This window comes from Callospermophilus lateralis, chromosome 7 (genome assembly GCF_048772815.1).
Source record: "Callospermophilus lateralis isolate mCalLat2 chromosome 7, mCalLat2.hap1, whole genome shotgun sequence".
In the NCBI taxonomy this organism is placed as follows: Eukaryota; Metazoa; Chordata; class Mammalia; order Rodentia; family Sciuridae; genus Callospermophilus; species Callospermophilus lateralis.
Window position 1 is genome coordinate 5,436,832 of NC_135311.1, and position 18,919 is coordinate 5,455,750.

General features: G+C 36.8%; 1 protein-coding gene across 3 annotated transcripts in view; it reads right to left on the reverse strand.

Annotated features, from left to right (window-relative positions):
- Gatad2b (GATA zinc finger domain containing 2B) overlaps nucleotides 1-18,919 on the reverse strand; it is a 96,805-nt gene that overhangs the window by 15,526 nt on the left and 62,360 nt on the right. For all 3 annotated transcript variants that reach the window (XM_076861975.1, XM_076861973.1, XM_076861974.1), the window contains exon 2: nucleotides 2,458-2,793. In XM_076861975.1, the coding sequence (XP_076718090.1) occupies nucleotides 2,458-2,792 (335 nt within the window). In that variant the 5' untranslated portion in view covers nucleotide 2,793. The remainder of the gene's footprint in view (nucleotides 1-2,457; nucleotides 2,794-18,919) is intronic.

Below are 18,919 nucleotides of genomic sequence, written 5' to 3' on the forward strand. Positions count from 1 at the left end.
TGGAAAAGAAAATTAATACAATGTTTGGGTTTTCAAGAACAAATCAATTTTCTTTCTTTTAGATGCTCTATTATTGGGCTACATCCTCAACCCCCAAGTCTGACTTTTTAACATATAATGTATATATAATACAGTTTAATTCCAACAGCCCTAAGATTTTACCAAAATCTGTCTATGAAAATGCACTTAAGGGTTTCAGTTTCACATGTGAGGAATCTACCTAGCATTTTGCCTCTTCTTCTTCCCCAACGAAATGGATTTTAGCCACTTATTCCAGAAGAGTAAGAATGATTAAGGGCAAGTGAGTTGTTCAGTTATATGATCTCATTCACCCAATTCCTTTTGTTCCAAAGAGCTAAAGATTAATCTACTTAACATAATATTCCATTGATACTACCTATAACTTCCAAGGACTTTTCTCCTATTCCAGAACCATTAGGGAGTTTATCTAAGGTTTACAAAGGGTTTTTAATACTATTACCAAGAATAATGTTCCCTCATGTGATGTGATTTAAAATACAGTCCTGGGACAAGACTTACAAGTAAACATTAAAAAGCAAAGAAACTCATCTAAGGTTATAACCTCTCCTTTCTTCTTCCGTCTCCATTAGTCCACCATCTTAAAAATCTTGCTTTGCATCAGTCTAGGACAAAGTCAGCAAGACCTTTTGGAGGACAAGTCAACATTGAAGAGGAATTCTCATGTCTATTAGCTGTTTCCAAACTTTTTTCTTTCTTCTTGCTACTGGGGACTGAATCCAAGGATGCTTTACCACTGAGCTACATTCCTAGTCCTCTTTATTTATTATTTTAATTTGGGGGAGGGTGTAACTGGGGATTGAACCCAGGAATGCTTTACCACTGAGTCACATCCCCAACCCAGTTTATTTTGAGGCAGGATCACGCTGAGGCTGAACTTTACCTTGAAATCTTCCTGCCTCAGATGCCTGAGTTACCAGGATTACAGGGATGTACCACTGTACCTGGCTCTGCACTAAAAACACTGAGTGTTACTGAAGCCAGGCATGGTGGCGCACGCCTGTAATCCTAGCAGTTCAGGAGGCTGAGACAGGAGAATTGAAAGTTCAAAGCCAGTCTCAGAAAAAGCAAGGTGCTAAGCAATTCAGTGAGACCCTGTCTTTAAATAAAATATAAAAAATAGGGATGGGCATGTGGCTCAGTGGCTGGGTGCCCCCGAGTTCAATCTTGAGTACCCCCCAAAAAAGTTGGACTCAGAAAATCAAAGGTTCAATGTTTTCTCTCATATATGGAAGCTAGAGCAAAGTGAGGGGGAGGGAGAGGGTTCAATCTTATGAGACTAGAGTAGGAGGAAAATGAGGGAGAGGGTGGCAGGACAAGACAGAAAAGGCAATGCACAATGAGTTTGACAAAATTATGCTCTGTATATGTATAAATACACTATGAGGAATCTCACTTTTATGAACATCTAAGAAGCACCAATTTAAATAATGTACTAATAAAAGAATAAAAAAAAAAAAAACAAAACAAAACCAAAAAAAAAAACCACCCTAAATATTCTTTTTTTTTTTTTTTTTTTTTGAGAGAGAAAATTTTCAATATTTATTTTTCAGTTTTTGGCAGACACAACATCTTTGTTTGTATGTGGTGCTGAGGATCGAACCTGGGCCACACGCATGCCAGGTGAGCGTGCTACCGCTTGAGCCACATCCCCAGCCCCACCCTAAATATTCTTAAAACTAGGGTTGCCAGCATAAAGCCCTGGGTTCAATCCCCAGCACCAAAAACAAAAACAAAAACTAGGGTTGCCTACTCTGTGATCCACTGTCCAGGCTGATTCAACACTCAGCCAGCTCCAGGTAACTTCCCTTAACATGTGCTCTAGTGTCAAGTAATCAACCTTGACAAACACCAAGAAAAAAGGTCTGTAAAAGTGTTTGTGTGTGTAACAGAGCTAAAGTGAGAATATGAGTATGTGTGTTTAAAGGAATGTATATGCATAGGCATATTTAGAAATGGAAAAAGTGGCACAAAGTAAGAATGTAGAAACTTGCCACATGAAGATTTTCTGACATAAGAAAAGCCAGGACCATGCTTTTTGATGTAACAAAAGCTGAGACTCCATAATAAAAAGATCCTAAAACTTCTGGAATGATCTGAAGGAAAGACTGCTTTTTTCCTTCTTCATACTGCCATAAACTTAGAATGAAGGTGTATATTAATTGGGCTATCAACTCTCTAGTGCTCCCTTTCATCCTGAAATGACCATTTTAAAGGTAAGAACTATGATCATCTCAGCATGGTATAAGTAAATATGAGACACCTAGGTTCAATTACAAAAAAGGAGGAATTCTGGTAAGATATATCTTCTTTTAAGAATTGTGGGATGAAAAACACCCTCATTTGAATTCATTCTGTTTTCAAAGGCTTAGTTTATGAGAAGACCCTATCTCTGGAGGCTGCTAAACTGAGCCATACCTCCGTCTAGCACTCATATCCACAGGCTCATCATTGATGTTTTCTTTGCCTGGCCTTCCAGCAGTTCTGTTGTCTCCATGAGGCCTGAGATTCCCATTGAGTTTTTCTTCATAACCCTTGACACCACTGCCATCCTGTTTGGTGGGTAACTCATGTGGCACCTCAAGATTTGCCAAATCCTTCCTTTTGAGCAGTGCCAACATTTTCAGACGTTCCATGGCCTCATGCCCCTCCATTTTCAGTCGTTTTGCCAGGACATCATCTCGCTCATCTGCTGGGTCCAAGCTTCGCTTCAAAAGATTCAGTCGAAGAGCATCTTCTGTCATTCTATCCATACTATGGAAAGAAAAACACAAGTGAGATCAGAATAAAGTCCTTTAAACAGTCCATAAGGGAAGAGAGTGGAGTGGTAAAATTATTAAGAAGAATCTTTTTTCTTTGGTGGTGCTGGGGATCAAACTCATGGCCTCACAGAGGCTAAGCAAGAGCTCTATCTCTGAGCTACACTGCTAGCCACCATTCCTAAAATGTACATATATGTGTAAATTCAAAAGTTAACTGAGCTAGCTTCCCACACTATACTGTCTTGTAACATCTATATTACCGCTGAGTCACAACCCCAGCCCTAATTTTGATGAAGTTCAATTTGTTTCTTTGCCTGTGTCATTGGTATATATCTAAGAAATCATTGTCTAACTTGAGGTTACAAAGATTTACTCTTTTCATTTTAAGAATTTTATAGTTTTAGTCCTTACATTTAGGTATTTACCTCACTTTTACTTAATTTCTGAATGTGGTGTGAGATAGATGATCCAGTTTCATTCTTCTGCATATAGACAGCCAGTTGCTGTCCTTTCCCTGATTAAATTATCTTGGCATTCTTTGGGAATCAGTTGATAAATATTAGAGTGTATTCCTGGGCTCTAAATTCTATTCCATTGAGCATATGTCTAACTTTATGCCAGTACCACATTTTATTTATATCCACTGTATTTTTCATCTCAGACACTAGTTTTTAAGTTTGCCGTGAATCTTTCTGTATATTTTCCACTTCTCTACTTGACATTTTGAGTATCTGGAATACAGTCACAATATCTCTTTAAAAGGCCCTTTAATTTTAATAAAATTAATTATAAGTAAGTAGATTTCTGTTGCTTGATTTTGTACCTCATGGATGTTGTGCTGTTCTTTGCATATCTGGTAATCTCTGATTAGATTCTGGACATTGTTAATTTTATATTTTTGGATGTTGGATTTTTTTTAAATTCTTTTTTTTTTTCTCCCCCTGGCAGGAGGTGGGGTACTGGGAATTGAACCCAGGGGTTGATTTACCAATAGCTACATACCAGCCCTTTTTATTTTTTTTGAGACACAAATGAGATTTCTCCAGTCAACTTTAACAATGAAAGTGAACTTCAACTACACTGTAGTTATCAAAACCTTTCCTGTAACAGACACTTAAAGCCAAACTCTACACTCACCCTGAAGGTCCGTTAGGAATCTTATAACTCAAAAAAATTAATACTGAAAGTAACTCTGCATGCATACTTTAAGTCAGATACTTCTGTTTTAGTTCTCATACCAAATTTTTCTTCTGGAAAAGAGTATTATTTTTTAAAAAATATTTTTTTAGTTGTAGATGGACGCAATATCTTTATTATTTATTTTTTATGTGTGCTGAGGATCAAACCCGGGGCCTCACACCCGTGAGGCAAGCACTCTACCACTGAGCTACAGCCCCAGCACCCTGGAAAAGAGTATTCTATGACTGGAAAGTTCCTTAGTTCACCCAAGCCTATGTTTGATAGGACTTTTTTTTTTTTTTTTTAAAGAGAGAGAAGAGAGGGGCTGGGGATGTGGCTCAAGCGGTAACGCGCTCGACTGGCATGCGCGGGGCGCTGGGTTCGATCCTCAGCACCACATAAAAATAAAATAAAGATGTTGTGTCCACCGAAAACTGAAAGATAAATATTAAAAATTCTTTTTAAAAAAAGGAGAGAAATTTTTAATATTTATTTTTCAGTTTTTGGTGGACACAATATCTGTATTTTTTAAATATTTATATGGTGCTGAGGATCAAACCCAGTGCCCTGTGCATGCCAGACAAGTGCGTTATGGCTTGAGCCACATCCCCAGCACCCCCCCCAGCTTTTTATTTATTTATTTTTTTAATTGATGACTGAATCCAGAAGCACTCTACCACTGAGCTATACCCCTAGCCTTTTTTATATTGAGATAGGGTCTTGCTAAGTTGCCAAGACTAGCCTCAAACTTCCAATCCTCCTGCCTCAGCTTCCCCAGTAGCTTGGATTATAGATATGTATCACCATGCCCAGCTAATTGCCCTATTTTAGGGGTGGAGAAATAGGAGAAAGATGAACTAGACAAAGGGCATCTACTGGGAAACCTTAGTTGTTTGGATATTCCAAATACCAGAAGGGCCTGTTGTTCTTTGTCCTAGTTCTATATAGATAAAAATTCAAGGGCTAAGGAAACTGCACAATGGTAGGGAGCTTACTTAGCACGCTCAAGGCCCTGGGTTCAATTCCCAGTAACCCTCCCACCCTCCCCCCACACAACACACAAAATACAAATTCAAAATCTTAAAGATATTTTGCTTTTCTTAATGAAGAATTCTTGCACTTAGTCTGTTAAAAATATTTTCTCTACTCACACAGCAAAATTATTCAAGGCAAAATTATCATCACCTTCCTTTTCTTATTTTTTTTAAATATTTTTTTGAAGTCGTAGATGGACAGAATGCCTTTATATTTTGTTTATTTTTATATGGTGCTGAGAATAGAACCCAGTGCCTCACGCATGCTAGGCAAGCATCTGCCACTGAACTACAGCCCCAGCCCTCTTTTCTTCTTATTTTGTACTAGGGATTGAACCCAAGGGCACTTAACCACTGAGCCACATCCCCGTCCCTTTTTTTATTTTTGAGACAGGGTCTTGCTCAATTGTTTACAGCCTCACTAAGTTATTGAAGCTGGCTCTGAACCTGTGATTCATCCTCCTGCCTCAGCCTCTGAAGGTGCTGGGATTACAGGAGTGCATCACCACACCTGGCTTCATTTTGATTTTTTTATACTAATAAAATCTAAAGGCAGATTTAGATTTTCTCCAACATCTTCAAATTTTGGGCTATTGTCCTTGTAGAAAATAGCAATGATGAACTGGAAAAAAAACCTTTTTGAGTGATAAAAACAGGTTCAAACCCTACTGAATTTTACCAGGTTAAGTTCCTTTCCTCTTCAAGTCTCAAATTCATCTGTAAAAATGGAGTACTTAGAAGGTACTCAACAAAATTTGATCTCTATGCCCTAGGGACATGCCTTTCACATGTGAGGTATGAGATGGGTTCAAAAATTCAGACTCAAGTAGCAACAGGACAGAAAAGACTACCAACATAAACTGGTTCTCTTGCAAAGAAAACTGTAGTTCAAGGCAAAATAAGGGCTGATTCCATCCGCCAACCCCCTGTTATAATGGGAAGGAAAAAAAGGATAAACAAAATTTCTAATAAGAGAAAATATATCTTCTAGAGACCAGATAAAAAGTCAGGAGGCTGGGGATGTGGCTCAGGGTAGAATGCTCGCCTAACATGCATGAGGCACTGGGTTTGATCTTCAGCACCATATAAAAATAAAGATATCAAGCCCTCTAAAATTAACAAAACAAAACCCAAACTGTGAATCGGTGGGTAATATTCACTAATTCCCTCTTTTGAAGAATAGCTTTATCAAGGTATAATTCACTTTCCATACAATTTACTTAAAGTGCACAAGCAGATGATTTTTAGTAGTTTCACACTGTGCAAATATCACCACAATTTTAGAACATTTTTAATTACCCCCCCAACACAACAACAACAGAACAAACCCCATGCCCATCAGTAGTCACTCCATTGTTCCCTCACATTATCCACTCTAGACCTAGAGAACAATGAACCTACTTTCTGTCTCCATATTTGCCCTTTCTGAACTCTTCATACAAATCACAGAGTACACAGTCTTTTGTGAGGGGCTTCTTTAATTCACCATTGTTTTCAAGGCTCATTCATATTGTTATTAGCATTATATTATTACTATATCCCTCCTGCCCTTAAGTACTGGGGATCAAACCCAGTAGAGCAAGAGCTCTACCATTAAGATCTATTTCTTTTTTAAGTCTAAGTAGTACTTCATTGTATGACTATCACATTTTATCTGTTCATCAACTGGTAGACAAATGGGCTGTTTTCACTTTTTGCTATTATGAATAATATTGCTCTGAACATTCATAAATAAGATTTTTTATGGGGGGGCACCGAGGATTGAACTCAGGGGCACTCCACCACTGAGCCACATTTTGTGTGTGCGTGTGTGTGTATATATATATAATATTTTTTAGATGCTGATAACCTTTATTTTAAACATTTATTTATATGCGATGCTGAGAATCAAACCCAGTGCCTCACACATGCCAGGCAAGTGCTCAACCACTGAGCCACAATCCCAATCCCCTATTTTCTATTTTATTTAGAGACAGGGTCTCATTGAGTTGCTTAGCACCTCACTTTTGCTGAGGCTGGCTTTGAACTCACTATTCTTCTGCCTCAGCCTCCCAAGTTGCTGGGATTACAGGCATGCACCACGGAGCCCAGGCATCGATAAGGTTTTTGTGGACATAATATTTTCAATTCTCTTGAGTATATAACTAGGAGAAAAATTGCTGAGTGGTATGGTAACTATTTTAACCCATCATGTCCCATTATCTTATATAAGACACATAAAAACCTTAAACTTCAAAGGTGCGGTGGTGCACGTCTTAGGTAACTCAATCAAGAAATAACTGAGAATAGAATAGGGAATTGCAGAGGGTGAGCAAAGACTGTTGCTCAACTGACTAGACACCTAAATGCAAAAAGTACTTTTAGAAAAGTACACAGCAAGATATACAAATGAAGGGTCTGGGGTTGTGGCTCAGTGGTAGAGTGTGCCCAGCATGCATGAGGCACAGGGTTCGATCCTCAGCACCACATAAATATAAAATAAGGATACTGTATTTACCTAAAACTAAAAAAATAAATGTTTAAAAAAAAGAGAGAGAGAGAGAAATGGAATGAGTCCAGGTGCGGTGGAGCACACTTGTAATCCCAACCTGTAATCCCAGTGAGTGACTCAGGAGGCTGAGGCAGGAGGATCGAAAGTTTGAAGCCGGACTTAGTAATTTAGCAAGGCTGTAAGTAACCTAGTGAGACCCTGTATCAAAATAAAAAATAAAAAGGGAAGTGGAGGATTATGATTCAGTGGTAGAGCTTGCCTAGCAGATATGAGGTACTGGGTTTGATTCTCAGCACTACCTATAAATAACTAAATAAAACAAAAGTCCATCAATAACTGATAAAAATATTTTAAAAAGACATACAAATGTAAATTAATTCATTACAGTGTTTGGTTTTGCCATAAATTATATTCATGAGCACAGAATGTATATAATAAAACAACAAAATAATAAAATAACTGGAATGGGGGCTGTGGCTGTGGCTCAATAGCACAGCATTTGCCTTGCATGTGTGAGGCGCTGGGTTCGATCCTTAGCACCACATAAAAATAAATAAAGGCATTCTGTTCATCTACAACTACCAAAAAACACAAAAACAAAAACAAAAACCCGCAATGAAGTTTTGGGTTGCCATTATTACCCTGGCTTCTTGAACTAGTAATTATGCAAGCAGCTGAAAGTAGTTCAAATCATTTCCCCTCATGCTCCAATGGTACAAGGAGGAAGCCGCTGTACTTCAAATTAAGAGAAACCAGAATCCAGATATTTTAATGTCTGAGGTAAGTAATCTTTCCCAACTGATGGCTTGAGAACCTTGACCAATTTTCCCATGCCTACTTTTGTCATAACTGAGGTATCTCGGCTTCATGCACTCAGTCATAAATGCCTCAAAATCCAATGTAACATGGATGAATGTACAGTTTCACTTACATAAAGTACACAGAATTAAAAAGTAGAATACAAGTATCAGCTATTGGGGTGGTAGTGGGGAAATAAGGAATTATTGTTTAATGAAAACAGTCCCTGGGATAAAGAAAAAGTTCTGAAAATGGATAGTGGTGATAACTACACCACACTGTAAATGTACTTAAAGCCCCGAATTGTATATTTAAAATGGCAAATTTGATGTTGTATAATATTTTAATACAAAAAAATTGGGGGAAAAGCTAGTAAAACTGTGACCAATTACAAATGGGCATAAACAATCTTTTCAGAGTGATAGAAATACACTAAAACTAGATTGTGGTGATAATTATACAACTGTGTAAATACACTTTTAGAAAAAGCATTAATTCTATACTTATATTCTACCCCAATCAAACTTAAAACTTCCTTAAAACTTCACAAAAATTCCTCCCCAAGAGCTGGGGATATAACTCAGTTGATAGAGTGTGTGCCGCACATGCACAAGGCCCTGGGTTCAATCTCCAGCACTACCAAAAAGAAAAAAAAAATCCTCCAAAAAATAAAACAAATATTATGTAAAATGAATACTGATGTTCTCTTTAAATGCCTGATATGTAAGGAGAGTGGAACTGCCAAGAAAGAATGAATATATAGTTAGAGGGCCAAGGATAGAGTATAAATTTAAGGATTAGTTGGTCAAAGAAAACTAAGACACTAGGGGGGAAATTAGGAGAGCATGACATTTCAAGAAACTAAAGGAAATTTTCAAGAGAATAAAGTGTCAAGCAAATGTACCAAGAAAATGTCTAGCTTTAAATTTACTGTTGACTGCTGTAAGAAATAACAATGGTCAAATGATAATACAGCTCTAGAAACACATGTGTCAAATTTTAAACTCACTTCCACACTAAAATCCAGATCTGCAGCAAAGACTAAGAAGAACCAAAAGGTAGAGAATGAGGGAACAGAGAGGGTGAAAAAAAAAAAAAAAAAAAAAAAGAATTAACATTTATTAGTGTTTGCATTGCCTTGCACTATACAATACACAAAAGTCCTTTATATTTGTTCCCCAATTCCTTTAAACACAGACAATTAAGAGGAAAATATAAATTGTTAGGTGATAAAACCACTAATTTTCAAGAATGATAAAATTTAAGCCTATAGTTTATTATATGTAAGGACTTTAAAATTTAAACATGGTCTTAAGATCGCAAAATGTGTTGACTTTATAGAGTTCTCAATATTTATGACATTTTAAATTCTTAAATATATCACATATATTTATTAACTTATAAGACACAACAGTCCTTACAAAATGGTATATAACACATAAAAAATAAGATTAAAAAAGTACAGTTTCAAAATCCTAAATAGGAATGAAAATACTTTCTTTATGTGGTGCTGAGAATTGAACCCAGTGCCTCACACATTAGGCAACCGCTCTACCACTAAGCCACAATCCCAGACCCTTGTTTTTAGTGAAATAAAATATTATAGATACAATTGAAGCATCCTCTCTGTAAATTCATTCCCAATTCATTCTCTATCCTCCCGCCTCCTTCCCTTCTCTGACAAAGACAGTAGGATGGAATTATTGTTACCATTCTCAGAAATAATTTTCTAAGGGTAATGTATAGTTTGTACATTTTTAATTTTACTTTATTTTTTGGTACTGAGGAGTACTCAACCACTGAGCCACATCCCCAGACAGGCTGTCACTGAGTTGCTTAGTACCTCACTGTTGCTGGGGCTAGCTTTGAATTTGCGATTCTCCTGCCAAAGCCTCCTGAACCGCTGGGATTACAGGCATGCACCACTGCACCTAGCAGTTTGTACTTTTTTTTTTTTTTAGTCGTCGACAGACCTTTATTTCTTGATACATGGTTCCGAGAATTGAACCCAGAGCCTCACACATGCCAGGCAAGTGTGCTACCGCTGAGCCCCAGCCCCAGCCCCAGCGTGTACATTTTTAGAAATTACTTTTTAAAAGGTAACTCTTTAGGGCTGGGGATACAGCTTAGTTGGTAGAGTACCTGCCCCGCATGTACAGAACCCTGGGTTCAATCCCCAGCATCACCACCAAAACACACACACACACACACACACACACACACACACACACACGGTAGCTCTTGAACATATCCTTTGTCTTTTAATATTAAATTTAAAAAATTTAAAGATTTATCCAAGTAAATGTGTAAAGCTCTAGTTCAACTGTTTTAAATACTGTGCAGAATGCCACTTTCCAAATTATTAGTATATTCATGAATTCTCCAATTCAACACTGATACATCAATTTGTTGATGTTGAAACCAATGCTACAGTTTCCACTTCCAGCCAAACTGATGTACACGCCAGATTTACCCTCCCACTTGAAATAACAAGAACAAAATCCTCCAATAGAATTTCCAAGACAATGGACATCAGACAATGAAGGACAGTGATCCCACAACTGCTCTCACTGCCTTAGGACATGATTTAGGACAGGGAGCCTGAAGTAGAGTCTGACAAACTCCTGAGTTGAAGAGATGGGAGCTGAGAGTATGGTGGGACAATGATAGTAGCTAGATTTCAAAGGACAGAATATCATGTAACAGACAGTTACAAAAAGGAGCCCAGGGATCTGCAAAAAACTTCAGTACTCTCAAATACTGAAGGAATCAGAGAACTGATTAGTATATGCACATGAGGAAACTATTTGAAAGAACTATTAGAAACCATCTGAAAGGAATACTGTCTAGTATCCACACACAGTGCCGTTCTTAATAACCTGATTGGAAAAACTCATTATTTACAGGGCACTGGGTAGAGTACTGAGGAGAGTCTTACCTTAGTAGTAGTACAGAATTTATAGTACTGCTTCAGAGTGGCCTGACAAATCCTAAGACAGACCCAAAAGGACCAGAGTTTTAATCACACTGATTAAATTGCAAAAAAAAAAAGAGAGAGAGAAAAAAAAAAAAAAACAACAACAGATGTGATAATACATATGTATAATCTCAACAGCTCAGGAGGCTGAGGCAAGAGGATTGCAAGTTCCATGCCAGCCTCAGCAACTTGGTGAGAGGCTCTAAGCAACCTATTAAGACTCTGTCTCAAAATAAAAAATAAAAAGGGCTAGAATGTAGCTCAGTGGTAAAGCAACCCCAGGGTTCAATCCCCAGTACCCCATTTCCTGACAGGAAAATTTTTTTTTTTTAAAAATCCAACATCCAAAAATATAAAATTTACAATGTCCAGAATCCAATCAGAGATTACCAGATATGCAAAGAACAGAAAAACATGATCCATGAGGTACAAAATCAAGCAACAGAAACCTACTTACTCAGAATTAATTTTATTAAAAAGAAAGGGATATTGTAACTGTATTCCAGATACTCAAAATGTCAAGTAGAGAAATGGAAAATGTACAAAAAGATTCACAGCAAACTTCCATAGATTAAAAACTAGTGTCTGAGATGAGATGAAAAATACAATGGATATAAATAAAGTGTGGTACTGGCATAAAGATAGACATATGCTCAATGGAATAGAATTTAGAGCCCAGGAATACACTCTAATGTTTATCAACTGATCCCTAAAGAATGCCAAGATAATTTAATCAGGGAAAGGACAGCAACTGGCTGTTTATATACAGAAGAATGAAACTGGATCATCTACCTCACACCACATACAAAAATTAACTGAAAGTGGGATAAACACCTAAATGTAAGGGCTAAAACTATAAAATTCTTAAAATGAAAAGACTAAATCTTTGTAACCTCAAGTTAGACAATGATTTCTTAGATATATGCCAATGACACAGGCAAAGAAACAAATTGGACTTCATCAAAATTAAAAATTTTTGTGCTTTCAAGGATACCATCAAGAAAGTGAAAAGATACCAACAAAATGGGGGAAAAGAATTGCAAATCCTACACATCTATTGAAGAACCTGTATCCAGAATACAAAAAGAACCCTTATGACTCAACAATAAAATGTCAAATAGCCCAAATTTAAAATGGGCAGTGTACAAGGCATTTTTCCTAAGAAGAATACAAGATAAGCACACAAAAGATTCTCAATGTCATTAGTCATCAGGGAAATGAAAAATCAAAAGCAAGAGATCTAACTTCATACCTACTACTGATGGCTATAATAGAAAAGACTGATAATAACAAGTAATTGGGACTCATGAAAAAACTGGAAAGCCTCATATACTGCTGCTGGCAAAGTAAAATGATACAGCAATTTTGGAAAAGAGTTTGGTAGTTCATCACAAAGTTAACCATGGAGTTACCATATCACCCAATAATTCTCTTGTAATATATATGCCCAAGAGAACTGAAAACACCATCCCACACAAATAATTTGTCCACAAGTAATATTTATAGTAGTACTATTCACAATAGCTAAAGCATGGAAACTACCCAAATGCCCACCATTTAATAAGATAAACAAAATGTGGTATATCCATAAAATGGAATATTAAAAGCCAAAAAAGGTAATGAAATGTTGATACATGTTAAAACATAGATGAATCTTGAAAACATTATGCCAAATGAAAGAAGCCAGTCACAATAGGTTATATATTTTACATTAACAGTACTCTTACCTTTGGTTTTGCTTTCCATGATTTCAGTTATTTGTGGTCAAATGTGACATGAAAATACAAGTGGAAAAATTCCAGAAATAAACAATTTCTAAGTTTTAAATTACATGTTATTCTGAATAATGTGATGAAATCTCACACCATCTCACTATGTCCTGCCTGAGACTTGAATTCTTTGTCCAGTGTATCCACACTGTACACATTAATTGCTTATTTGTTACTTGGTGACTACTCTCTATTATCAGAAGACTATCATTATCTTGCAGCATTTATATTTAAATAACCTTTATTTTACTTAATAATGGCCCCAAACCATAAAAGTGATGCAAAGAAGGCACCAGGGCATGAAATATGGAAGGGCAGATTAACTCTGGTATTATGTGGCAATGTGTAGAGCATATAAGGAAAACCATTGTATACAGAGGATTCAGTACTATCCTTAGTTTCAGGCATCTACTGGAGGTCTTGGAACATATCCCATGTGGATGAGGGGTAATCACTGTATATGAAAAGTAAAAAATAAGTAAAAATCTATAAATAGAAAGATTAGTGATTGCCTAGGGATGGGGGAGGGCAAAAAGGGAATGGACTGCTACGGAGCAGGGAGGTTCTTTACATGGAATGCACTAATTTTAGACTGTAGTAAGGATTACACAACTCTGAACACATAACTAGTGAATTTGTGGACTCTAAATGGACAAATTATATTGTTATATTAACCTCAATGAAATTTTTTTAAAGTTATGAATTTCAGCAGATTAAAAAATACCCATATATTTGCAGAGCAGAAGGTACAGCAGTTAAAATTATCCAAAATAAAACAAAAAGAATAAAAATAAAAGAGTGTCAAGGGAATAGGGACAACTTTAAACAGTTTAATATACAGACAATTCAAGCCTCTCAAATGCAAGACAGAGAAAGAGTGGTCAGAAAAAAAAATAAAGAAATAAAGAACAATAGTCAAAATTTTACCAAACTTTGTGAAAACAATAAACCTATAGATCCAAGAAGCTTAATAAATCCAAGGTACAATAAACATAAAGAAAATATCACCGTGACATAATGAAATTGCTCAAAACTACTATAAAAAATCTGGTGTGTTAGCAGACACCTATTGTCCCAACTACTTAGAAGTCTGAGGCAAGAAGATTACTTGAGGCCAGAAAATTAGAGGACAGCCTAGGCAACAGGCTGTCCTGACTCTGGAAACAACAATAAAGTACCATAACTCTTAAAAGCACTCAGAGGTGGGAAATACAAAAGGCATGTTATATAAAGACAGAACATTAGATTTCTCATTTGAAACAACACAAAGGGAGAAGAGTAACATCTTTAAAATATTGAAAGAAAACAAAAACTAACAACTTGGAATACCGTACCTGCCAAAAAACACTTTTCAAATATAAAAGATAAAATAATTTTAAATTTCCCTTTTATACTCTGAGCATAGTGGTGCGCAATCTTCTCCTTTACAATTTGCACTTATTTCTATCTTAAGAAGTTTCCATAATATATTTTTTGGCCTTAAATCTCATTTTATCTTCATATTAATATGGGGACATCAACTTTCTGGTTAGCATTCAAATGGAACACTTTTTTTCATTCATTTTTTGCTGTGTGTGTGTGTGTGTGTGTGTGTGTGCTGGGGAATAAAATCCAGGGCCTATATGTGTTGCTCTACCATGTTCTCATTCTCAATTTCAACTTTAGTGCCTTTATGTTTTCAACAGTGTTTACCTGAATATTTTATTCAATCTGATGGTTTTTTAAAAAACTGTTCAGTGCATTTATCATGATTAATAATGTTTAATTTTTAATTTTATCATAAATATTTAGTTTCTACTTTCTTCTGTTCATTCTATTTACCTTGCTTGTTTTGTGTTTTTCTTCTTTTATGCTTTCTAATGGACTAATTAAAGTTTTTGTTATTTTTTTCACTATTTCCTGTCTTGTTTTTAGCTCCTGTCAAATTAGTCATTATCAATAATGTGTTATATACATACAGTCAAAGCAAATTTAGATATATCTACAATTTAAAAATTTTGCCCACTATTTTTATTCTTTTTCCTGACATATGTCCTTTATTAGATTTTTTTTTTGTGTGTGTGATGGTGCTGGGGACGGAACCCAGCATGTGAGGTAAGCACTCTACCAACTGAGCTATATCACCAGCCCTTATTAGTTCTTTTAACAGAAAATAAGGTGTAAACATGATCAGGTCTTTGAATACATTTTCATTTCATTACCACTCCAGAATATGCAGAGTTCTAATTGCCTTATTCTCTTAGAGCAAATAATTTCCTGCTGTGTGTGTATGTGTGTGTGTGTGTGTTTGCTGGGATTTGAACCCAGGGTTTTGTGCATGCAAAGAAAGCACTCTACCAATTGAGCTATATCCCCAGCCCTTCCTGCCTTCTTACTGGTGTTGAGAAGTTTTGAGTGTGGTTTTCACCTTTTTGGTTGCTTTCACGAGCTCTTTGGTTTCAGTTCTCTACAAAACTATATCCAGTATCATTTATCCTTTCAGGATTCAATGTTTTTTCCTAAAAAATAAAAAAGATTCATATATTTATACTGGGGATCCTAATAAGATATATTTCATGTTTGCATAAATATGTCAAAATATACACTACTGTCATATATAACTAAAAAGATAAATAAAAAAAGATTCACACAGGCTGGAGTTGTGGCTCAATGGTAGAGTGCTTGACTAGCATGTATGAGGTACTGGGTTCGATTCTCAGCATTACATATAAATAAATGAATAAAATAAAGGTCCATCAACATCTAAAAAAAATTTTTTAAAAATATTCAGGGGCTGGGGATATAGCTCAGTTGGTAGAGTCCTTGCCTTGCATGCACAGGCCCTGGGTTCAATCCCAGCCACACAAACACAAAGATTCACATATTTAGCATTTCTAGAAAATTCTCTGCCATTATCTCTTTTGAGTATTGCTACTCACCATTTTCTCTCTTCTATACAGCCCCTATGAGATGTACCTTGGACCATTTATTCTAGTTTCTGTCTCAATCTTTTTTTGAGGGGGGGGGTAACCAGGAATTGAACTCAGGGGCCCTCGACCACTAAGCCACATCCCCAGCCCTACTTTGCATTTTATTTAGAGACAGGGTTTCACTGAGTTGCTTAGCACCTCGCTTTTGCTGAGGCTGGCTTTGAACATGCAATCCTTCTGTCTCAGCCTCCCCAGCTGTTGGGATTACAGGTATGCACCACCACGCCCAGCTCAATCTTTTTTATTCTTCATATTTTCTATTTTCTGTTATTTTTATGTTGCAGTCAATGTAATATCTGCCTACTGTTCCCTTCTCTTCATCTGTGTTGAATATACTGTTTAAGCATATGGTGAGATTTGAATTTCACTCATTTGCAAAGAACAGATCAACTTTGGATGCACATTAGAATCATAGAAGGAACTCTTAATATTGATACCATGGACTCAACAAAGATTCTGATTCAAGTGATCTGCCATGAGATTCATGCATTTGTCCTTTTTTGGGGGGTGGGGGATAATGGAGGTCAAACCCAGGGGTGCTCTACCACTGAGCTACACCTCCAATCGTTTTAATTTGAGACAGTTTCACTATGTTGTTGAGACTGACCTTGAACTCATAATCCTCCTGCCTCAGCCTCCTGAGTAGCTGAGATTACAGGTGTGTGGCATGGTGCCCAGAGCATCCATCCTTAATAAACTCCCTCTCATGTAGATACCATTATTCAGCCAGTGTTGAGAATCATCCAATTCCCATATCAACTTGGCACCTTATTTCTCATCTTGAAAAAAATCTGTCTATGAACTTCTGTCCTATTTCAGTTACTGCTTCATTTGCCTGAACCCTTAAACAGCAAAAATCTTTGAAATAGTGGGATACTCAAAATCTCTACCACCTTCCTCCTACTTTCTCTTGAAACCAGTTCAGTTCAGATTTTGTTCCTATATATAGACTACTTTTTTCCAGGTCAATTAACATCTTCTTGCCAAATTCAATCACTATTTATCAATCATCCTACCTGAACTTTCAGTGGAATTTAGCCACATTAATATTTCTTCCTCTTCCTCCTTTTATGGTGCTAGTACCTTGCAAATGCTAGGCAACTACTCTACCTCTGAGTTACACCCTCAGCCCAATATTCCTTTTTTTTTTAATTTATTTTTTTTATTGGTTGTTCAAAACATTACAAAGCTCTTGACATATCATATTTCATACATTAGATTCAAGTGGGTTATGAACTCCCATTTTGCCCCAAATACAGATTGCAGAATCACATCGGTTACACATCCACAATTTTACATAATGCCCTATTAGTAACTGTTGTATTCTGCTACCTTTCCTATCCTCTACTATCCCCCCTCCCCTCCCCTCCCATCTTCTCTCTCTACCCCATCTACTGTAATTCATTTCTCTCCTTGTTTATTTTCCCATTTCCCTCACAACCTCTTATATGTAACTTTGTATAGCAATGAGGGTCTCCCTCCATTTCCATGCAATTTCCCTTTTCTCTCCCTTTCCCTCCCACCTCATGTCTGTTTAATGTTAATCTTTTCTTCCTGCTCTTCCTCCCTGCTATGTTCTTAGTTGCTCTCATTATATCAAAGAAGACATTTGGTATTTGTTTTTTAGGGATTGGCTAGCTTCACTAAGCATAATCTGCTCTAGTGCCATCCATTTCCCTGCAAATTCCATGATTTTGTCCTTTTTTAGTGCTGCGTAATACTCCGTGGTGTATAAATGCCACATTTTTTTTTAATCCATTCATCTATTGAAGGGCATCTGGGTTGGTTCCACAGTCCAGCTATTGTGAATTGTGCTGCTATGAACATCGATGTGGCAGTATCCCTGTAGTACGCTCTTTTCCAATATTCCTTTCTTTTTGAACTGTTTTTTCAGTTGGCTTGCAGGACTTCATACATCTGGGTCTCATCCTTCATTCATATTTCTACTCATATTCCTATTTCTAACTGTAAAAGTGGAGTGTTCCTCTGGCTGTAAAAAGCATATATAGGGGGGCTGGAGTTGTGGCTCAGTGGTACAGCACTTCTGGCATATGTGAGGCACTGGATTTGATTCTCAGCACAACATATAAGTAAACAAATAAATAAAACAAAGGTCCATCAACAACTTATTTGTATATTTACATTATATATCTTTTTTAAAAAAGCATCTATGTGGGCTGGGGGTGTGGCTCAAGCGGTAGCGCACTCGCCTGGCATGCGTGCGGCCCGGGTTCGATCCTCAGCACCACATACAAACAAAGATGTTGTGTCCGCCAAATACTAAAAAATAAATATTAAAAAAAAATTCTCTCTCTCCCTCTCTCTTTAAAAAAAAAAAAAAAAAAAGCATCTATGTTTATTACCAAATTTATATCTCTCACTTGCATCTCTCCTCCAACACTATTTCTCTTTCTGTTCAACTGCCTAACTGACATCCCCATCTGAATATTGTCTTAGTCTGTTTAGTGCTGCTATACTAGAATACCTGGGTAATTTTTAATTTATAGAAATTACTGACTCACAGTTCTAGAGGCTGTGAAGTCCAATATCAAGGTGCTAGAATCTGGTGAGGGGTCTTCTCATTGTATGGGAACATGACAGAAGGGCAAGAGAGACAAAAGGGGACAAAGGGGGACATTAAGCTCACCCACAAATAGTCTTCATGGCCTGATCAACTCTTGCCTCTAAGTACTATTAAAATGCCAATAAGGGGGACTGGGGATGTGGCTCAAGCGGTAGCGCGCTCGCCTGGCATACGTGCGGCCCGGGTTCGATCTTCAGCACCACATACAAACAAAGATGTTATGTCTGCCAGAACTAAAAAATAAATTAAAAAAAATGCCAATAAGGGGCTAGGGTTATAGCTTAGTGGTAGAGTGCTTGCCTAACATGCGTGAGGCA